The sequence below is a fragment of the Eimeria acervulina genome, genomic scaffold (assembly GCF_000499425.1).
Source record: "Eimeria acervulina Houghton genomic scaffold, Eah_scaff790, whole genome shotgun sequence".
In the NCBI taxonomy this organism is placed as follows: Eukaryota; Apicomplexa; class Conoidasida; order Eucoccidiorida; family Eimeriidae; genus Eimeria; species Eimeria acervulina.
Window position 1 is genome coordinate 1 of NW_013547141.1, and position 16,371 is coordinate 16,371.

General features: G+C 50.8%; 4 protein-coding genes across 4 annotated transcripts; 2 read left to right on the plus strand and 2 right to left on the minus strand.

Moving 5' to 3' along the window:
* Positions 1–2,326: 2,326 nt before the first annotated feature.
* On the minus strand, positions 2,327–3,568 carry EAH_00049170 (hypothetical protein, conserved; the record flags this gene model as incomplete). The annotated part of the gene is made up of 3 exons (XM_013391357.1): positions 2,327–2,575; positions 3,243–3,272; positions 3,521–3,568. The coding sequence occupies 3 exons, from the start codon at positions 3,566–3,568 to the stop codon at positions 2,327–2,329; spliced, it is 327 nt and encodes a 108-aa protein (XP_013246811.1).
* A 491-nt stretch (positions 3,569–4,059) lies between these two features.
* EAH_00049180 (hypothetical protein, conserved) lies at positions 4,060–10,429 on the plus strand (the record flags this gene model as incomplete). Its single annotated transcript, XM_013391358.1, has 6 exons — positions 4,060–5,211; positions 5,477–6,580; positions 7,196–7,332; positions 7,577–7,599; positions 8,098–8,485; positions 8,629–10,429. The coding sequence occupies 6 exons, from the start codon at positions 4,060–4,062 to the stop codon at positions 10,427–10,429; spliced, it is 4,605 nt and encodes a 1,534-aa protein (XP_013246812.1).
* A 199-nt stretch (positions 10,430–10,628) lies between these two features.
* EAH_00049190 (hypothetical protein) lies at positions 10,629–13,560 on the minus strand (the record flags this gene model as incomplete). The annotated part of the gene is made up of 3 exons (XM_013391359.1): positions 10,629–11,215; positions 12,654–12,786; positions 13,558–13,560. The coding sequence occupies 3 exons, from the start codon at positions 13,558–13,560 to the stop codon at positions 10,629–10,631; spliced, it is 723 nt and encodes a 240-aa protein (XP_013246813.1).
* Positions 13,561–14,322: 762 nt separating this feature from the next.
* Positions 14,323–14,892, plus strand: EAH_00049200 (hypothetical protein; the record flags this gene model as incomplete). The annotated part of the gene is made up of 1 exon (XM_013391360.1): positions 14,323–14,892. One exon carries the CDS (start codon positions 14,323–14,325, stop codon positions 14,890–14,892), a length of 570 nt encoding a protein of 189 aa, XP_013246814.1.
* Positions 14,893–16,371: the final 1,479 nt, after the last annotated feature.

Sequence of the window (16,371 nt, forward strand, 5' to 3'; positions counted from 1 at the left end):
CAGAGAGAGAGAGAGAGAGAGAGAGAGAGAGAGAGAGAGAGAGAGAGAGAGAGAGACAGAGGTAGACAGAGACAGAGACAGAGAGACAGAGACAGAGACAGAGGTAGAGACAGAGGCAGCAGCATAAACATTAAGCAGAGATAAATATAAAGAGATATAAAAACAAACGCAGAGATACACACTAAAGAGACAGAGACAGAGACACATGAGACAGAGAAATGCATATATATAGATATATATGTATATGTAGAGAGATAGAGAGAGAGAGAGAGAGAGAGAGAGAGAAACAGAGACAGCGACAGAGACTAAAGAGACAGAGACAGAGAGAAGAGAGACAGAGACAGTGCGAGGGAGACCAATGAGGCATATAAACAAAAGAAAGGAGACAGGGGTATTTATTACAGTTGGTAGCTGCTGCAGCGCTCATCTGCATGCATTTGCATTTGTGCTGCTGCTGCTATTTCTGCTGCTGCTGCTTCTATCTCTGCTGCTGCTGCTACTATCTCTGCTGCTGCTTCTATCTCTGCTGCTGCTGCTGCTATCTCTGCTGCTGCTGCTGCTATCTCTGCTGCTCCTGCTGCTATCTCTGCTGCTCCTGCTGCTGCTGCTGTTTGTTTGTTTGTGTGTAGGGTGAAGGGATAGACGTATATCGTACAGCTTCAATTTTAGGATATTGTTTGCTGCCTGTGATGGGTGTAGCCCTGACTATGTTGTTTATAAACAAAAAGAGTTTGCTGCGCTTTGTTTGTGCTGCTCTTGGAGTCAGCTGGGCTACCTTTAGTGCCTCTGCTCTATTTGAGGCTGTAAGTATATAATACTGAGCTGCCTATACACCCCAGTTAGCAGCTATTCATATTAAAAATGCTTCATACTCGGCTGTCTACACACCGCAACCAAAGATACTGCAGCTGTTTCGGCTGCACTGTACAGACACCTCAGCACTAAAGTGCAGGGCTCTCTGTTGCTGCTGCTGCTGCTGCTGCTGCTGCTGCTGCTGGTTTTGCTGCGGTTGCAGGCCTTGCTGCTAGAGGAACAGCGTATGTTGGTCGGCTATCCTGTCTTTTTGCTGTATGCATCCTTCACCATCTTAACTCTTTTTTAGGGCCCCCATACCTCAGCGCTAAACCCACGAAAGAAGAATAATAATAACAGCAGCAGCAGGAGCAGCAGGAGCAGCAGTAGCAGCAAACGGAGCGTAGCTTCTTCTCTTCCCGCTAAGAGAGGGTACAGAGACGCCGGGGGGCCCCTTAGGGGCCCCTCCATAGGGGGCCCCCTCAACGGCTCTCTTTACTCCCCGTTCCTGTTTATAGGCTTCCGAGCAAACAATACAGACAAGGGGGGCCCCATGAGGGGCCCCCCTCCCTTCTTAGGGGCCCCTCCATTGGGGCCCCCCCCCTCTTCTTAGGGCCCCCTCCATGGGGGCCCCCCCCTTCTTAGGGGCCCCTCCATGAGGGGCCCCCCCTTCTGAGGGGCCCCTCCATGAGGGGCCCCGTTCTTCTTGGATGCCCCCATGAGGGGCCCCCTTCTTCTTGGGGGCCTCCATGAGGGGCCCCCTGCTTCTTAGGGGCCCCCTCATGGGGGCCCTCTGTGGTAGAGGTGTATATAGGATGTGCAGCAGCAGTGCAGTGTACGTACGGCTGGTCTTGCCTTCGTGCTGCTCTGCAGCAGCAGCCCCTCGTGTTAGGGGCCCTCTTTAATTATGTTTCTTATGCAGAGATGCATTAATAGTTGGGGGCCCCCTAGTAGGGGCCCCTCTACTAACAGCAGCAAGCGCAGTACCCTGGGGGCCCCCCACAGAAGCAGAGGGGTTATTTCATTTGTGTTGTTGGGGGCCCCTGGGGGCCCCCTGAGGGTGTACTGTTGCTGTTGCTGCTGCTAGCTCTTGTGCGTATGTTTTAGTCTTTATCTCTTGCTAGAGCGTAGCTGCTTTATGCAGGAGAAAGAAGTATAAACATAGACACCTTAAGCGGGTTCGGGGGGCCCCGGGGGCCCCCCATTGTTACAGCGGTTCGGTATGAGTTGGGGGCCCTTTAGTGCTTCTTAGGGCTTTAGAGGGCAGCCACAGACACGCACATGCCCTTTCCGCTCGCTGCTGCTGCTGCTGCTACTGCAGCAGCAGCTGCTGTTGCTGTTGCTGCAGCGGCCTTAACTGGCGTCGTAGGGACCAACAGACACTGGGGCTACGTAGCTAGCTAGCCAGTTAGCTAGCCAGCTAGCTAGCTAGCTACGTAGCCACGTAGGCGGATCGCTAGCTAGCTAGCTAGTTAGGTAGTAGCTAGCTAGCTAACTAGCTAGCTAGGTAGCTAGCTAGGCAGCTAGCTAGCTCTCAAGGCACGGCAATGGTATGTTCTGTTGTGGGGTCTTCAGTGGTCGCGTTGCAGTTGCATGTAAAGACGCTGGCGAGAAGACCCTGCTGCTGCTGCTGCCGCTGCTGCTGCAGCTCAGTTACGAGGGTGTCTAGCCTGTGAATCTTCTCTTTAAGCGCTTGGATTTCATGTCTCCTCTCCAGCATCAGCTGCGCGTGTTCTTCCTGCAGCTCTAACTCAATTGCATGCATGTCCTTAGGGTTTACTTTCTGCACACAGCAGCAGCAGCAGCAGCAGCAGCAGCATTTGCTGCAGCTGTCCCCTCCAAGAAAGAGAAGATTTCGGGGTCGGACGCCCCAGATTAGGGTTTAGGGTTTAGGGTTTAGGGTTTAGGGTTTTGGGCGCACTCCAGTCAGCAACTGAGTCTTCAAAGACAATTGCTGCAGAAGAACAAACACTACGCACAGACACCCCAGATGCAGCAGCAGCAGCAGCAGCAGCAGGACAGCCGGCACCAGCAGCATCCGCACTAACAGCAGCAGCTCCATCAGTAGCAGCACTAACAGCAGTAGCACTAGCAGCAGCAGCAGCACAAGCAGCAGCTCACAGCCTGAAGGGATTGGTTCTCTCTCTCGAGCTGCAGCACAACACATTAGCAGCAATGTCTGTCTTCTGTCTTTGCTTATTTTCTGTCTTTGTTTGTTTGCATGTGTTTATCCTTCTCGCCTTTTAATATAGTGGCTACTGCATGCAGCCCCAACATCCGTGCAGCTCTCAAAACCCTCGAAAACCCTAAACCCTAAACCCTAAAATAGAGAGGAGCTGCAGCAACAAGAGACAGCTGGAGATAAACCAGCAGCAGCAGCATATCTCAGGTGTACGTACACCTCAAGCCAGATTCACAAACAAAGACACAAAAGACTGCATGCAGCATACCTTCCTAACTTCTTTCTCAGCATCTACAAGCTGAGAACAAACGCATGCACAGCAGCAGCAGCAGCAGCAGCAACAGCAGCAGCAGCGTTAGTGCCGGCCCCAAAGGCTGTTGCTGCCTCCCTGCAGCACCGGAACAGGCAGCAGCAACAGCCCTAGAAACAGTGGCAGCAAGCAGCAACAGCAGCAGCACCAGCAAATAGCAGCAGCAGCAAACAGTGGCAGCAGCAAATATCAGCAGCAGGAGCAGCAAACGACAGCAGCAGCAGCAGCAGCAGCACCCTGCTCGCTAGGGAGCGTTCTTGCCCTTCCTCAGCATGGTCCGGCATCTTGTTGGCTGTGGGGTGCAGCAAGAGACAGGCTTGCTCCTAAGAAGCTATCTGTAGCTAGCTGTAGCTAGCTGTTAGCTAGCTGTTGAGGCAGCAACAGTAGGGCTGTCGCGGGATCCGAGACAGCTCGTTGCTGCTCTGCTTGAAATAAAATACTTTAAATTAAAAAACAAAAGAAATATTATCAGCAGCGCGGCAGCAGCAGCAGCAGCAGCAGTTGCTGCTGCTGTTGCTGCTGCTGTTGCTCTAGGGCTAGCTAGGAACGAGACCGGGGGCCCCAGGGCCTCAGCCCCGGGGGCCCCCGTCAGTGTGGGGCCCCCAATTAGCTGCTAAGAGCAGACAATGAATAATTAAAAGTATAAATTTAATATTGTTTTTTTATTTCTACAGAGAAGAGGAGGAGAGGGCTTGCTGCTCCTCCCCTGCTGCTGCTGCTGCTGCTGCTGTTGCTGCTGCTCTGGGGGGCCCAGGGGCCCCTGAACGGATGCGGCATGAACACTCAGCAACAGCAGCAGCAACAGCTGCTGCAGCAGCAGCAGCAACAGCAGCAGCAAATCAATGAAGAAGAGCCCCAGATTACTCTCAGCCCTTGGCTGCAGCCTCAAGACCCATCGTGGGCAGCAGCAGAATCGACTGCTTCTGCTGCTGCTGCTGCTGCTGCTGTACATCCTGCTGCTGGGGAATTAGCAGCAGCAACAGCAACAGCAGCAACAGCAGCAGCAGCAGCAAGTACAGGCCTGCAAACTCAGAGTTGGTGGGGGGCCCCTGAAGATGGGGCCCCCGACGCCGAGGCGGATGACTGGGTACCGCAGGGGGGCCCCTCTGAAGGCATCTTCTCCTTTCTTACCCCTCAGACGCAGCAGCAGCAGCAGCAGCAGCAGCAGCAGCAGCAAAGCCAGCCACCTCCTACGTATGCACTCACCAGCACCGTTAGCAGCAGCAGCAGTAGTAGCAGCAGCAGCAGCAGCAGCAGCAGCAGCAGACTGAGTCACTTGGAGGAGAAGGCGGTGGAACACTTTGCAGTTTTGTGCAGCATTGAGTTGGTGCTGCAGCAGCAGCGGCAGCAAATATATGAGCAGCTGCAGCAGCAGCAGCAGCAGCAGCGGCGGCTGCGGCGGCAGAAGGAGCTGCAGCAGCAGATGCGGGAGAGCAGCCGGAGCAGCAGCAAACGAGCTGCAGCAGCAGGTGCTGCTGCTGCTGCAGCGCGCCCCACAGCAGACCCTTTATTGAACGTAGAAGGGAGGCCTCTTCCTAGCAACAGAGACGCGTTGCTGCTGTGGCAGCAGCAGCAGCAGCAGCAGGTGCAGCACTGCCCCAGCGGCAAGCCTAGGGTTTCTTCTATGCTTGGAGGTGAAGCACTGAAGTGCTTCCTTTGGGGGGGACCTGCAGCAGCAGCAGCAGCAAACCGCGCTCCTGCTGCAGCAGGAGCCAGGACTCTTGCTGCTCCTGCTGCTCTGCTCGCCAGGCAGCTCCATCTACACCGCGCTAGAAAGAGAAGCAGCAGCAGCAGCAGCAGCAGCAAACTGCTGCAGCAAGCCTCTCCCTTGGACAGTTTTGCTCAGTCGTTTGAGGGGGAGGAGACAGCAGGAGACAGAGACGCAGCAAATACTCAAGCCCTGCTTCTGTCTCTATTTAAGCAGCAGGTTAGTGAGTGCTCCTCTTGCGTCTGGTGCTGCTGCTACTGCTGCTGCTACTGCTGCTGCAACTGCTGCTGCTGCACATCGTCCTGCTTCTATGCTACTGCTGCTTGTGCAAGTGCTGCGGCTGCTGCACTGCTGCTACGGGTGCTGCTGCTGTTTCTGTTGTTGTTGCTGCTGTTGCTGCTTGAGGCGGGTGCAGCACGTGCTGCTTCCATACTGGCCTACGCTGCTGCTGCTGTTGCTGTTGTTGCTGTTGCTGCTGCTGCAGCTGAAGATACACCTGGAGGAGCTGCACATCTCCCCCCAAGCTGTGGCTGCGACTTTTCACGCTGCTCGTTGGCCCCCCCACTCGCTTGCTGATCTTCAAGGGACGCAGCAGCAGCAGCAGCAGCAGCAGCAGCAACTCGCGCTGTACTCGCGGCACCAGCTGCAGCAGCAGCAGCAGGAAGATGATGAGTGCACACTGCACCCCGCAAGACTGCTGCAAGGAATTCGGTGGCTGCTGCATGCAGCGGGGCAGGGAGCCAATGCTGCCGAACTGCAGCAGCAGCAGCAGCAGCAGCAGCAGCAGAGAAAGGTGCTTACGCTTGCTTCGCTGCTGCGGCGTGTAAGTACTGCTGTTGCAGCTGCAGCGCCGCCCTCTCTCGGGCTGTCTCCTGCTGAGTGTCTCCTCCGGTTTATGAATACAACTCCGAGCGAAGCAGCACTACACCGCATGCAGCAGCAGCAGCAGCAGCAGCAGCAGCTTGTGCTGCTGCAGCAGCAACAGGGCATTCAGGGGGGCCAGCAGGTGCAGCAGCAGCTTCAACTGCAGCAGCTGCAGCGCACAGCAGGCAGTGTCGCTGCTTTGAGCTACCCAAGGACAACAGATCGCCTGAGCCTGCAGCAGCAGCGGCAGCAGCAGCAGCAGCAGCAAGGCAGTGCGACAGATTTGGCTGCGCTGCAGCTGCAGCATGCGCGTGCAGCAATTGAACGTTGCTGCAGCAGCAACAGCAGCAGCAGCAGTGGCCTTGCACTGAGAGGAGGGGCCCAGGGGGGCAAGAGTACAGCCAACAGAGGAGCAGCAGCAACTGCAGCAGCAGCAGCTGCTGCTGCTGTGGGGTGTGGGGTTGATTTCCTATCCATGGCGGCGTACAGCGACGTGCCGATGCCTCCGTTTGTGATATTTCAGGTGTATGTGCAGCTGCAGCAGCAGCAACAGCAGCAGCTGCTGCGGCGGGAGTGGAGTGCAGCAGAAGACGAGCTGCTGCTTGCTGCTGTTGCTGCTGTTCAGGATACACCTCGTGGCAGCAGCAGATGGATGCGAGTAGCAGCAAAAGTCCCTGGCCGCAACAACAACCAGTGTAGAGCTCGCTTCAAATATCTCCAGGTGGTAAGCCCAACCCCTAAACCCTAAACCCTAAACCCTAAACCCTAAACCCTAAACCCTAAACCCGAGGCCCCAGAGGCAGCACTGCAGCCTCGAGGCTGGCGGAGAGACCAGGAGACAGGGGCATCTGGGGACCGTTGCAGTCTTAGCAGCCGCAGCAGCAACAGCAACAGCAACAGCAGCAGCAGCAGCAACAGCAACAGCAGCAGCAGCAGCTGCTGCTGCTGCTGCTGCTGGTGTGTGGGGTTGAGTATGGCTGGTGCACTGTAGATATGTGTGCTGCTTAGTTTGTTTATTTTTCTGTCTGTTGTTCTATACGCTGTCTCCTTCGTCTGTTGTTAATATTTGTCTCCTTTCTTTGCATATATATATATATATATATATATTTATATATTTATATAAATAAATAAATATATAAATATAAATATATATATATATATATATATATCAGTTTAAGTGTACACCATGCCCACTAATTACTTAATCAATTAATTTAAATATGCATATATATATATATATTTATTTATTTATTTATATAGTTATATTTAATTATGTTTATTTATATTTATATTTATATATATATATTTATATTTATTTATATTAATTTTCTTGTTGCAGGAGACGAAGCGTCACGGTGTATTTACAGCAATTGAAGACATGCAGCTGCAGCTGCTGCCTTCAGCTTATGGACGCACCTCTTTTAACAAAGCAGCAGCACATCTGCGAGGCAGGACAGAGATGAAGTGCAGAGAAAGGTCTCCTCATCAGACACCCCACTTGTCTCCTGCTCCTGCTGCTGCTGCTGCTGCTGCTGTTATTATTATTATTATTGCTACTGCTTGGGCTGCTCGGTGCTGCTGCTGTTGGCTGCTGGTACTGGGTGCTGCTGTTGGGTGCTGGTGGTTGCTGCTTCTGCTGGTGGCTGCTGCTGCTGACTGCTGCTGCTGCTGCTGCTGCTGCTGCAGGGTGTGGGGTGAGTACTTTGGGGTGTCTACGCAGGTACCAGCACTGCTTAAGTCCCTGTAAGAAGCCAATGCAGTGGACAGCAGCAGAAGGGGCGTTGCTGCGCGCAGCAGCAATTTGTTTTTCTCGCAGCTGGAGTCGTGCTGCAGTACGTGGGGTGCACGTACACCTCAAGAAGAGACTCTGCCTTAGCCTGTCTCCTCTTGCCTCCTTCTCTCTTTCTTTTGCTTGTCATATATATATATATGTATATATATAGATATATATTTTATATTGTTGTCTCGTCTGTCTCCTTTTGCTGGCTGTCTCGTTTGCTGTTTGCTGCTGCTACATTTTATCTTTTGTCTCTCTTGTGTCTCCTTTTGTCTCCTTTCTTTTTAGCTGTCTCCTTTTTGTTTATTTTTATTTATTTGCTTTATATTGTTTATATGTTTAATCTTTTTTGCTTTTGTTTGTTTGCGTGAAGCGTCTCTCTTTGTCTGTCCTGTCTCCTTTCATTTATCTATTGTCTTCTGCTGCACTGTTCTTTTAGGGTCTCCTCGCTGGCCGTACTGCAGCAAACTGTGCGCAGCACTTCGCCTTTATGGAGGCGCAGGCAGAGACAATGCGTGCTGCTTTGCTGCTGTTTGTCTCCTGGAGCAGCAGCAGCAACAGCAGCAGCAGTGGCGGAGACAACAACAGCAGCAGCAGCAACAACAGCAGCAACAATGTACAGGTCTGGGTGCAGCAGCATCTGCTGCAGCTGTACGCAACACTCCGTAGGGGTCTCTCTGCCTCTTCCTGGCCTTCGCTTTCACTTGAGCTGTCTCCTCAGCAAGCGCAGCAGCAACACGCGCTGCTGCTGCAGCAGCCCCCGCTGCTGCTGCTGGATACAGGGCCTCGTCTCTGTCCCCTTTCGGGGCCAAGCAGGGCTGCATGCGCAGCAAACTTGGCGTTGTTTTCCCTGTGCGTTCAACTGCTGCTGCTGTTGCTGCTGCTGCTGTTGCTGCTGTTGCTGCTGCTGCTGTTGCTGCTGCTGTTGCTGCTGCTGCTGGCAGTGCTTCTGATGAGTGGTACTTGCTGCTGCATGTTTGTTGTATTTGTTGCAGTCACTTGGAAGATCTGCAGCATGCGTCTGCAGCAGCAGCAGCACCACCACCAGCTGCTGCTGCTGCTGCTGCTACTGCTGGTAATGTGCTGGGTCCTGGTGAAGCAGAAGCCGCCTGCAGGTTTTTGCTGCAGCAGCTGGAGCGTGTGTTTTGTCTGTCTCGACTAGATTATGCTGCATACATATCTCAGCTGGAAGCCTTAAGAGCGCTTCCTGCTGCAGCAGCAAACTATGAAGGGGGCCCCCCAGAGGCCCTTCATCCGGGGCCCCTACCCTTCTGGGGGTCCCCACAAGACCCTGTTCCCTGTCTTACTCGTCTTTTGCTGCTGTACAGACACCGCAATAAGGCGAGGGGCCCCCTGCTGCAGCTGCCCTGGATTGCTGCTGCAGGCCGTGGGGTAGGGGGGCCCCCAGGGGGCCCCCTAAAGGAGACACACAAACAGGTGAAGGGACAGTGGAGGAGACAACGCGCGCAGATGCCAGCACCGCTGCTCAGTGCACAGTATCGTAGCAGTGCTGCTGCTGCTGCGCTGCTGCAGCAACCCCCTGCAGCAGCAAACTATCCGGGGGACCCACAACACGCTGCTGCTGCTGCAGCAGAAGACGAAGCTGCAGTCGCTCTCTCCCCAGCCACTTGGGGGACAGCAGCGGATGCACTTCGTTCCGCAACTGCAGCAGCAGTCCCCTCATCTGCTGCAGCTGAAGCAGCAGCAGCAGCAGCAACAGCAACAGGAGGAGGAGGAGGATCAGCAGCAACAACAACGGGAGCAGCAGCAGAAGGGTCGGAGACAAGGAGGGGGGGGCCCCCTGGGGGCCCCCCGGTGCTGTCTGTAAGCAGTGCTATGCAGACTGAGGTGTCTCCGCAGGAGACAGGCGTGCAGGTGCCTGTACACCGCAGAGGTGTCTCCTCTAGGCAGCAGGTGAGAAGAGGCCGGGGGAGACCCCCGGGGAGGCGAGGGAGATGCAGCAGCATGCAGGCAGCTAAAGGAGACAAATTGATATCTGCTGCAGACAAAGGGGGAGAAGGAGACACCCGGAGAGACAGCAGCAGCAACAGCAGCAACAGCAGCAACAGCAGCAGCAGCAGCGACGAATGGGTATTAACTCGTCGCTACACAAAGAAAAGAAAAAAGACAGGGGGGGCCCCTGCAAGGGGCCCTGGAAGACCGAGAAAAGTCAGGACACCGCATGCACAGAAACAAGCTGCCTATACACCCCAAAAGGAGACACTGCAGGAGACAGTAGCTGCATGTACACCCCAAAAGGAGACACCGCCAGTGCAAGTAATCGTATCAAACACCGAAGACCCCACTGCATCAAGAGACACTCGTACTTCTCCTCGCAACAATCCGCAGCAACCGCATGCAGCTGCTGCTGCTGCTGCAACTCCAGCAACTACAGCAGCTGATGCGCCTTCAGCTGCTGCTGCTGGTGCACCAGAAGCAGCAGCAGCAGCAGCTGAGACGGAGATAGCTGATGGAGGTGCTAATGCAGCAGCTGTCGCAGGGAGGGATTTACTGGCGGGCGAAGTAGAGACCGCAGCAGCAGGTACAGCAGCAGCAGGTACAGCAGCAGCAGCAGCAGCAGCAGGTACAACAGCAGCAGCAGCAGCAGAAGCAGCAGCAGCTGAGGTAGCAGCAACGGCATCGGATGCTGATGTTTTTCCTGATCTGTTTGAAGTGGAGACAGCAGAAAAGGAGACTGGGGCAGACCCCAAGGAGACACCGCAGGTGCTGCAGCTAGCTGCAAATATGTGCAGCAGCAGCAGCAACAGCAGCAGCAACAGCAGCAATCCTGGCTAAGCCGCAGTTCAACTCGGTGGGGCTGCGCTCGATGTCTTAATTTTCGAACCACCTTAAGGCTGGTTTAGGGTTTAGGGTTTAGGGTTTAGGGTTTAGGGTTTAGGGTTTAGGGGTTGAGCGCGGGAGTTCTGCTGAGGAGGCTTTAGGGTCTTATTAGTGTTTCAGGGTTTAGGGTTTAGGGTTTAGGGTTTAGGGTTTACTAGTGCCTTTGTCCGGCCTGGAGACAGTACAGAGGAGACACCAAATTAAAAAAATAAATGGAGGGGGGACCCTCAAGTCTAACAGCGCCTGCTGCAGCTCTTGCTGCTGCTGTTGCTGCTGCAGCTGTTGCTCCTGCTGCTACCGCTGCTACTCGTGCTGCTACAGCTGCTGCTGCTGCAGCTGCTGTTACAGCTGCTACTGAGGTTGCCGTTGCTACTGCTGCTGCTGTTGTTGCTGTTGCAGCTTCTGCTGTTGACGGTGCAGTTGCTGCTGTTGCTGCTGCAGCTGCTTCTGCTGCTGCTGTTGCTTCAGCTGCAGCAGCAGTTGCCGGTCCTATTGACCCAGCTGTTGCCGCTGCAGGTGTTGCCGCTGCGGCTATTGCTGCTGCTGTTGCTGCTGCAGCTGCTAAGGGTGTTGCAGCTGCTAAGGCTGTTGCAGCTGCTAAGGGTGTTGCAGCTGCTAAGGCTGTTGCAGCTGCTGAGGCTGTTGCTGCTGCGGCCTCTGGCGCCGCTGCAGCTGTCGCGGTTGCTGCTGCTGCTGTTGCTGTTGCTGCTGCTGCTGCTGTTGCTGCTGCTGCTGCCTCAGCTGAATGAGCAGAGGCTGTCTCCGTCTGTCTCTTTTTTTTATTTTGCTGTAATAAGGATTAAAAAGATAATGGTGGAGACAAACAAAAGCTAAAAAGAATTTCAAGAGGAGACAGTGCAACGATGAGCAGCAGCAAAGGAGACACTTGGGGGCCTCTTCTTCGCTTCTTTGCTGCTGTTTGCAGTCAGCAGCAGCTTCTGGATTTACTTTCGCCTGTCTTTTCCCTTTAAAACAAAAATAAACGGTCTCCAGCAGCAGCAGCAGCAGCAGCAGCAGCAGGAGAAGGAGCAGCAGGAACAGCACCACCCCGACCAGCAGCAGCACCACGAGGACCACCAGGATTCATCAGCAGCAGCAACGGCAGCAACATAAGCAGCAGTAGCAGCAGCAACAGAAATAGTAGCAGCAATAACAGCAGCAGCTGCTGCTGTTGCTGCTGCAGGTATTTGTTTCTGTCGAAGGAAACCCACACCCGACGCAGCTGACTGTCTCCTTTAGGGGGCACAGGTAGATGGTGTTGCTGCAAAGGGATTCGCGGATTTGTTGCTGCTGCTTCTGTTGTTATTGTTGCTGTTTCTGCTGCTGCTGCTGTTTTTTCTGCTGCTGCTGCTGCTGCTGCAGTTAGAAATGAACAGCTGCAGAGGCAATCGAGACGTGGGGTCGGCACCGGTTGCTGCGTATGAGGGTTTGAGGAGTGTATAGAGAGTAGACATTGATTAAACGAACAATAAAAAGATAAATAAAGAATAATAAAGGAATAAAAGAAGAAAAAAGAGTCAAAAAGAATAGAATATGTTGCAGCAACGCTCATCGCTGCAGCAGCAGAGGTAGCTGGCTAGGCGGGATGCTGCGACATCTGCGAGTGTTTGGTAGGTGCTGTTAGAGCGAAAAATATATAATTTTAAATGAAAAAAGACGATAAAAAAGAATAAATAGAGTAAATAAATAGAAATAAAGATAAAAAGGTGAATAAAACGGCTGCGTTAGAGCAATGAAGAAGGCTAACTTGCTCACAGCTAGCAAGTGTATCGTTATAGATAAGAGTGTACAAGTATAGGGTGTATATATATGATAAGTACATATATACTTATGTTTAATCTTCTTTTCTTCTTCTTTCCTTTCTTATCTTCTTCTTTGCTGCACTGCCATAAGTCTCCCCTCATATAAAATGAAGACGCTCTCAGCACCAGTGCTTGTTCTGCTTGCTGCAGTTGCAGCAAGCGATCAAGTTTCTGAGGTCTTTGCTAAGAAGCAGGCAAGCAGCAGCCCTCCACCCCCCCCTCAGAAGAAAGGCGAGCCCCAGCCCCCCCCTAGTAAGGCTCCTCAGGAGCCAGTACTTCCTTTAGACATAGAAGAAGAATGTTTTGCTGTACCTTACAGCGTAGAAAAAACATGTTATAGAGATGAAACAGTATCTCGTCCGTTCAGCTGTCCTCACCCTCTCTCTCATGAGTTTTGTGCTGTAAGTCAACAAGATGCAGAGGGGTCTTGTTATCGTTTAGTTGAGAGGGAGGTTCAATTTCAGTGTCCGAAGGCTTCACAACAAAAGCTCTGCGCAAAGGTCCCGAAGACTGTTAAAAAGACATGTACAAAACAGGTTGAAGAGAAGTTTACAACGACTTGTCCTAAGCATATTACTGTTCCTAAGTGTGAGATTATTGCTAAGCCAGCTGAGGGTACATGCATTGATTATGAAGCTTATAAGCAAGAATATGATTGCTGGGGTAGCGAAACATCTATGGAGTGTTCTGTAGATATGGTTGTAACAGCAGTTAAATGTAAAAGAGAAGTACAGGTCCCTGAGGAGTATCCTTATGAAGAAGTTGTTATGGAGAGACATTGTACAAAAAGAAGCTCTATTGATCACGGTAAATGTCTACGCAGCACTTTAACTGAAGAACAATACCCTTGTAATGAGAAGAAGTGGGAGAAGAAATGTACAGATGTTAAGAAAGTTGTTCAAGAACCTTGTGAAAAATCTGTCAGTGCTCTAGAGACATACGATTGCAGTGAGATTAAGACTCAACAAGTACCTAAGACATGCACAAGAAGAGTCCCTCTTAAAGCAAAAGTAGAGAGATGTGGAGACTATAAGAAGAAGGGTAGATTGCTCGCAGGAAAGAAGGGTAAATGCAAACTTGTTGAGGTTGATACTGAAGAGATAGAGACATATCCTTGTACAGAAGAAGTACATATATCTGTTCCTAAGGTATGTACACGTGAAGTTCAAAGAACTCAACAACATATGTGCCCTAGAGAGGTACCCGATGTACAGTGCGATATGGAGTTAAAGGAGATACCTAAGAATTGTGTTCGTCAAGTTACTCAAGAAGAAGAGGTACCATGTTCAGCTGTTCAGCACTTCAATGAATGTGAAGATGTACCCCGTAAGGTACCTAGAAAGGGATATAGATTTAAAACAAGACAAGAAACATTTGACTGCCCTAGACATGAGTTCTTTGAGAGATGTACTGAGATTAAAAAGCCCAGAAGAAGTGTTTGTCAGGCTACTCTCTTCCGTCATATAGAGAAGCCTTGTGAAAGACATGAGTTTAGCGAAGAATGTGTAGATGAAGAACAAACTGTTGATACACCCTGTATAGACACCCGAGTTGAAGAGATTGAATATCCTTGTCCTGAACATATAGAAGAAGAGCATTGTGTTAATGTACCTGCATATGAGATGGGTACATGCACAACAGTTGTTCAAGAGAGTGAAGAGTATCCTTGTGCTAAGAGAGAGCCTCGTATACGCTGTAAGAATGTTCGCGGCGAGCGTATAGGTACATGCTTCAAGCCTGAGACAACTAGAGTCCCATTCACTTGCTATGAGACTGACTATAAGGAGCAATGTGTGCAGCTCGCTACAACAGGCACTCCCCCTCCCCCTCAGAAGGTTTTACCCGCAAAGAAGTAAATGTTGCTTCTTCTATTCATATGAAGATATATCATCAATAATATAATATATCTATATCTATATCTATATACATATACATACATATATATATATGTATATGTATGTAGATATATATTATATAATATTATTTGGATATATAGATTCATTAGTATTATGCTGCTGTACTTCCTGCTATCACAATCTTGTGGGCATGCATATACAGCAGCAGCAAATGCAGCAGCAGCAGCAGCAGCAAATGCAACAGCAGCAGCAACAGCAGATTCAATCAGCAGCAGCAGCAGCAGCAGCAGCAGCAAGTATTGTTCATAACAATACTATTGTGGGCCTTTTATTATTCAGACAGATAGACGCCTTGGGGCCTTGCTTCGCAGCTACCCCTCCAGCACTTGCAGCTGTTGTGTTGTATGTTGCCGCTAGCAGCAGCAGCAGCAGCAACCGCAGCTCGGTCACTGTCAACTCCCCCCCCGCCCACGCAGCAGCAACTATTGTTCTGCTGCTGCTGCAGCAGCAGCAGCAGCAACAACAACAGTTGCAACGGCAATTTGCATCAGCAATTGCGCGGCGCTGCCCCACCGCAGGACATAGCAGCAGCGGCAGCACCAGTAGCAGCAGCTACTGCGGCGCTGCTTGGATGCAGGATTCAACAGCAGCAGCAGCAGCAGAAGCTGTGGCACTGCTGGAGGACTCCGCATCAGCAGCAGCAGCAGTAGCAGCAGCAACTGCGGCGCTGCTGGGGAGGATTCAACGGCAGCAGCAGTAGTAGCAGCAGCAACTGTGGCGCCTCTAGAAGACAGAAGCAGCAGCAGCAGCAGCAGCAGCAACACTGTTGCTGCTGCAGCATAGTCTGCTGCTACTCTCGTCTCTGTGGCATCCGCAGCAGCAACAGCAGCAACTGCATGCGCCGTCCTCCACCTTCAGACTGCTGCTATATGTAGTTTATATACATATATATATGTATATATATTTTGCATATTATATTTATAATATAAATAATGTATATCTCATATTTGTATACTCCTGCTTGCGGTGGTAAACCCTAAACCCTAAACCCTAAACCCTAGATCATTATTCTCCTCCTGTCGTCCCTGCCCGCTGTAGGGACATCTAAGGCTCATGTGCAGCAGCAGCAGCAAGTGCTGCTACTTCTGCTGCATCTCCTGCACTGCGAGCTGAGGAGGCTTGCTGCAGCAGCAGCAGTTGATGCAGCGTGTGCATTAGCAGAAGCAAGCACTGCTTCTGCTCTTGCCGCTGCTCCTGCTGCTCCCTGCTCCTCCTGCTGGTCTTGATGCTGCTGCTGCTGCTGCTGCTGACAAGCACAAGCAGCTGAACGCAGCAAACACACAGCCACTCCGCAGTATGCTGCATCAGCAGCTGCTGTTGGGGGCCTGCTGCTGCTGCTCTTGCTGCTCTTGTTGCTGCTGCTGCTCTTCAGCAGCAGCAGCACTCGTTCGCCAGAGGAATATCCGCAGTGTCTTCAAATCTAACATTTATTTTTTTGCAGCGCCTTTTCATATTTTCTTATCTTTCTTCGTTGTCTTTGTCTACTGCGCAAACCCATCAATTACTTAATTAGTAATATATATATTATATATATATTATATATGTTATATATAGCATTATATATATAGCACTATATATATATATATTATAATGCCTTTAGTTCTGACGCTGCATCACTCCTCTACCAATCGATATAATTAGGGTACATAATGCTTCTAGTTCTGCTGCTGCAGCAGGTGCTGCAGCTGCTGCAGCAGGTGCTGCAGCTGCTGCAGCAGCAGCTGCTGCTGCAGCAGGTGTCTTGGTTTTTGTGACGAAAAGATATGCTGCTGCCGTTGCAGCTCCTGTTGTTGCTGTTGCTGCACGCCAGCAGCAGCAGCAGCAACAAGATAATAATAATATAGTATATAATAAAGCATCTGCAGGATAAGAGACAGCAGCAGAATAAGAGATGTCTTACTTAGTATTCTTATGTTGAACAAACATAGCATTGAAAATTATGTATAACACGTAATATATACATATATATAAATATATATATAATTTTCAATACTATATATATAATGTTACTATCTAAAACATATATATATATATATACATATATATATATATATTTTAATGTATATAATATAATATACATATACAAATATAGGTATTAACCCATATATATATATATATATATGATATATATATATATATATATATATCAAAAACAGCTGCAACAATATGTACAATATAT